Consider the following 5,045-nt stretch of genomic DNA (forward strand, 5'->3'; position numbering starts at 1 on the left):
TACATTTTGCACGACATTTCCGTGAGAAACAATTTATTGTGTTATAATTAAATATTGGATGAAGAAATTTGACAACACTGTCTCTTGTCTGTGTTTTTTTTTTCTCTTTTTTCTTTTTTTATTATTTATTCTTTTTTGTAACAAAATTTATAATAAAATCTAACTTAAGCTACATATAATAAACTAATAAGCAGAACTGAAGGTAAATGGTCCAGGAGCACTTCATTGATTTGGATAAATTCTTGATTCTTCTTCCGCCATTCCCTTAAAATTACTCGTCACTGAAAAATAAAGATACACTGAAAATTTTAAAGAGATTAATGTTTTGTTTTGTTTAGTGGCATTTTTAAAGCGGGCCGAGTTAACACAACCAGTGTTCCTGGATGTGCTAGTACTAATCTGTACTGTATAAGTAACTGCTAACTTCGCCACTTGAAACAGAAGTGGAGGATAAATGATTTCCGACACAATGTTTTCTATCGAATCGTTACGAAGAATATTCCCCTCGCCCGGGGATCGAACTCATGGCCACATGATCCGTAGTTATGAGTCTGTACCCACTGAGCTATAAACTGATCCATCGAACAATATTCATTATTAGAATATGTAATCATAAACACAAAAAAAGCTTTGACCTACATCGTCACATGCATTTTATGAAATATTCTAAGGTCTTCGTTTTAATTTACACCTATACTGACCTCTAAATGCCAACCTAAATGTGTCGCACCATTAGAAAGCCAAGATAGTGCGTTTGCGACCAGCATGATTCCAGACCAGCCTGCGCATCCGCGCAGTCTGGTCAGGATCCATGCTGTTTGATAACGGTTTCTCCAATTGCAATAGATTTGAAAGCGAACAGCATGGATCCTGGTCAGACTGCGCGGATGCGCAGGCTGGTCTGGATCCATGCTAGTCGCAAACGCACTATGTTTCATGGCGCGGCTCAAATATCTTTCGACATCTCATTCTTTTATTCCATATTATAGATCATACGTGTTTGCTTATGACTGGCGGGATTTGTTATTAATTTGAGGTCAAGCTATTAGGTTGGAGGTAAACCTCATCTTGCCTTGCCTTGGGACACCTTAATAAAAGTCAGTCTCCGAGCAGAGTTGTCGTTCGTGAAATATCACCGGAAGTGCAAGATATCGAATAAAAGTATGCAGACAGAAAGTTGGGTGAATGACTTCCTCACATGTAATACTTCGACACTATTGTAAAAGACAGCTTGCAAAATATGAATTTTCATTTGGGTCTGCAATACATTAGATAGCCAGTTGAATGGCTTTCTGACGTGTAATTTAATTCGGCAAACATTGTAAAAGGAAGAGAGAAAAAAACTTCATTTGGATATGAAATACATCGGATTGGTTGTAAGTAAAATTAACTTTAAAAACCAAGCCAGAAGCATGATTTTGCTACCTCTATAAAGAGTTATCTATGTCGTAATATACCATCTGCAGAAGTCATCGGGATCAGCAGATATATTAGCCGGAAACAAATATGCGTTAATCCGATTCTAGTATAAAACGGGTAAAAAGCTCAGTATTATGTCTATAGGCGTTCATTTCCTTCAACACTGTTTTAGCAACGCGTTACAGGGCTGAAATACGTTCACATCTCGCTGTGGAAAGGGGTTTCTCTTTGTTAATACAGCTTTGCTGTCCTGTTGTAACACCCCTTGAAACAATAATAATAGCAGTTTTATGAAAGAATATACGGCGCATTCCTTTAAACTGGAGTGATAATCAGTGACTAACTGCTCAAGTTCGGTCGCTTAGATTAAAAATCCACATCATCAACCTCAAACAATTACATATCAAGTAAACATATTTTTAGAACACACCTATAGAATTGTACCTTCGCAGATATAGTGCAGTTCAGTTTCACACTATATATCGTTCCATATGCTACCATAATAATACGCACAATCTTCGTCATAAATGCCCCAAGCATGGGTTGGCTGGTCATCACGCCACAAGGTGAAAGTAGGAACCTCTCCAGATGATATCCAGACAAATGTGTTATTTCTATCCTTGTCTGTCAGGCCGATCCAATACCCTGTTTCGACTGAAAATAGAAAGAAATGTTTACCTTCTTTTGAGTTTTGTCAGTAATGAAACAAGGACTTTAAGACCGAATGTAGGAGTCAAATCCACATAATTCAGGACGGCTGGTTCTACAATGGATGGTTCCGGACTGTCAGTCAAACTAATTGTTATCTATTATATTGACAAATAAGATAATGATTATTCAGTGCGCTCCACTTGTTGCTAACCAGCCATTCCTTCCCACAAGCTTTCATTTAGAAACCGTCACTGATTAATCTTTATAAGTTTGATAAACATCTTTTTTTTCTGTGGAAATGGTGCTGAGGTGTGCTTGTGGAATATGTAAGAGGGAAGATTTAGTTTGTTCCCTAAACCAAAGGCAGATTTAGAAAAATGTTAGCACTGGACGACCGCTGAACGTTTAACGGATCAATAAACACAAAGTAATCTGCTCATAGCATCCATAAAAATTTGGAGGTGAAAAAGCGTGCACCATACAAACAGAAGAAGAAAAGGTGTTCAAGTCATCAGGCTACAATCCCATACACAACATCAAGAAGAGGTGGAGGTGCAGATTATGAAAAGTTGAGAGAACTGAGGGCTCCTCTTGGGTTGAATTACCTGAATGCCCCGTGGTTTAAAGTTATTTCCCCAGCAATGACAGGGAAACATAGAAAATAGTGAATCTGCTTACCTTTACAATCAGCTTGTCGAAGGAAAATGGCGGTGATGAGTAGTGCATACATGTTCGTTAAAAATCGATATCTGATTGAATCGTATATAAGTTTGATTGACAGGTGGCGATTGGTCAATTCATACCGGGCATTTGACTGTCGGATAAGGTATATAATATTCGAGTGCGAGTCGAATTTTTTAACACCGTTATTACTAGCTGCAGAAACCTTTATACTTACCGCGACTGTCATTCAAAGGCGGAGCCTTTGACATCAAGAAGTTATGTTCTATGACGTCATTAACCTCAACAAGATCTCCGCCCATTTTTCTACATGCCTCCTGTAAATTAATAGGATATGTCTTGTTTCTTGAATTTTTAACATACCAGAGCATTTATCCATGGCTTTTTAGTAGAACTGAAGAAGTAACAGCTGTATCTGTCATCAAAAATCCAGTCTCGATTATCTGCAAGTAAATATTACCTGGTGAATTCAATAACAGATATAATACTTGGGCCAATCGCTTCAAAATTCTGTATCCGAGTTTCAAGCTATATAGTAGTTTGTATCTGGTCAAATGAACAACCAATACTTGGCCTAATTACTTCAAAATTCTGTGTCTGAGTTTCAAGCTATAGTAGTTAGTATCTTGTCAAATGAACAACCAATAATACTTGGCCTAATTACTTCAAAATTCCGTGTCTGAGTTTCAAACTATAGTAGTTATTTTATCTGGTCAAATGAACAACCAATACTTGGCCTTATTACTTCAAAATTCTGTGTCTGAGTTTCAAACTATAGTAGTTATTTTATCTGGTCAAATGAACAACCAATACTTGGCCTAATTACTTCAAAATTCTGTGTCTGAGTTTCAAACTATAGTAGTTATTTTATCTGGTCAAATGAACAACCAATACTTGGCCTAATTACTTCAAAATTCTGTGTCTGAGTTTCAAACTATAGTAGTTATTTTATCTTGTCAAATGAACAACCAATACTTGGCCTAATTACTTCAAAATTCTGTGTCTGAGTTTCAAGCTATAGTAGTTTTTTTAACTGGTCGAATGAACAACCAATAATACTTGGCCTTATTACTTCAAAATTCTGTGTCTGAGTTTTAAACTATTGTAGTTATTTTATCTTGTCAAATGAACAACCAATACTTGGCCTAATTACTTCAAAATTCCGTGTCTGAGTTTCAAGCGATAGTAGTTATTTTATCTTGTCAAATGAACAACCAATACTTGGCCTAATTACTTCAAAATTCTGTGTCTGAGTTTCAAGCTATAGTAGTTATTTTATCTTGTCAAATGTACACCAATAATACTTGGCCTAATTACTTCAAAATTCTGTGTCTGGGTTTCAAGAGTAGTATTTGTCTGGTGAAATGAACAATCAATGAAATATATATAATACCAAAAGAGTCAACACGGCGGTCATTGTGACCTTAAGTAAAGCAATAACATTATATCCAAAGGATAAGTTTAAATGTTCAAGGGGTGGAGGTCGGATGGGAATAACAAAAGTTATAATGACTACTTGCCTAAAACGTCTTGGCTTATAGTACCGCAAATAAGCCTAATTTTCGTATCGGTATTAATTTGAAGTTAAAACTGGACAGACGTAGATCAAAGGATACCAGATTGTTACTGGAAACACGTAAGTGTAAACTAATTTTCATTTTTGAGGGCCTAGTAATTGCTTTTCCTAGGTAAATCAAAATCTAGGGAACGGAATAAATTTTAATTTACTTGTTTTTTAATATCCACGAATTACAAGCACATGTCTGTACTGGCATAAACCAAAACCCTTTCCCGTCGGAATAAGATGATTACACAGAATATGAAAAAAATAGGAAAACACGCAGACCGCATCTTATTAAGGAGTTAAAACTTACGATCCTGTGCAAAGTATGTCGAGCCGTGTAGGACATCCACGCCATGGCAAATTCCAGCACAGCCGATACAAGTGAGTTAATCCGGATGATAAAAGAAGGCATCACACGGTTTATTCATGTGGCAAATCTTAGAATATTCAACAGATGTTGAAACCTTTTGTTTTTGAAATATGGTGGCGTTTTCTACATAAGATAAATTATTCAAGTAACTGATTTCAACGTCTAGAAATAGATTGCTTTGGTGTAAAATAGATTAGGAAAACATGATGATTAATTTATTAACTTTCAAAGAATTCAAGCGAGAAAGTAATAGGTTTACTTCCGGATATTTCACGTTTCTTTTTCAAAAGAATATAATAATGCTATTAGCAAATCGTCAAGAAATGATCCTACACATAAATTTTTAATGTAACTAGTCTA

The 5,045-nt window shown here is 35.9% G+C and overlaps 1 protein-coding gene across 1 annotated transcript; it reads right to left on the reverse strand.

Annotated features, from left to right (window-relative positions):
- Window positions 1-222: 222 nt before the first annotated feature.
- On the reverse strand, window positions 223-4,670 carry LOC128547737 (macrophage mannose receptor 1-like). Its single transcript, XM_053520867.1, has 4 exons — window positions 4,626-4,670; window positions 2,969-3,068; window positions 1,933-2,073; window positions 223-281 (listed from the first exon to the last, which is right to left on the reverse strand). The coding sequence occupies exons 1-4, from the start codon at window positions 4,668-4,670 to the stop codon at window positions 223-225; spliced, it is 345 nt and encodes a 114-aa protein (XP_053376842.1).
- Between the last annotated feature and the right edge of the window lie 375 nt (window positions 4,671-5,045).

Source organism: Mercenaria mercenaria, chromosome 13 (assembly GCF_021730395.1).
Source record: "Mercenaria mercenaria strain notata chromosome 13, MADL_Memer_1, whole genome shotgun sequence".
Lineage (NCBI taxonomy): Eukaryota > Metazoa > Mollusca > Bivalvia > Venerida > Veneridae > Mercenaria > Mercenaria mercenaria.

Excerpts from the sequence above, each read along its gene's own strand:
- LOC128547737 (XM_053520867.1), bottom strand. The coding sequence starts at position 4,670 with ATGGCGTGGATGTCCTACACGGCTCGACATACTTTGCACAGGATC. Across the intron at positions 3,069-4,625 it reads GACATACTTTGCACAGGATC|GAGGCATGTAGAAAAATGGG; the intron begins GTAAGTTTTAAC and ends ATTAATTTACAG. Across the intron at positions 2,074-2,968 it reads GCCTTTGAATGACAGTCGCG|TCGAAACAGGGTATTGGATC; the intron begins GTAAGTATAAAG and ends TTCTATTTTCAG.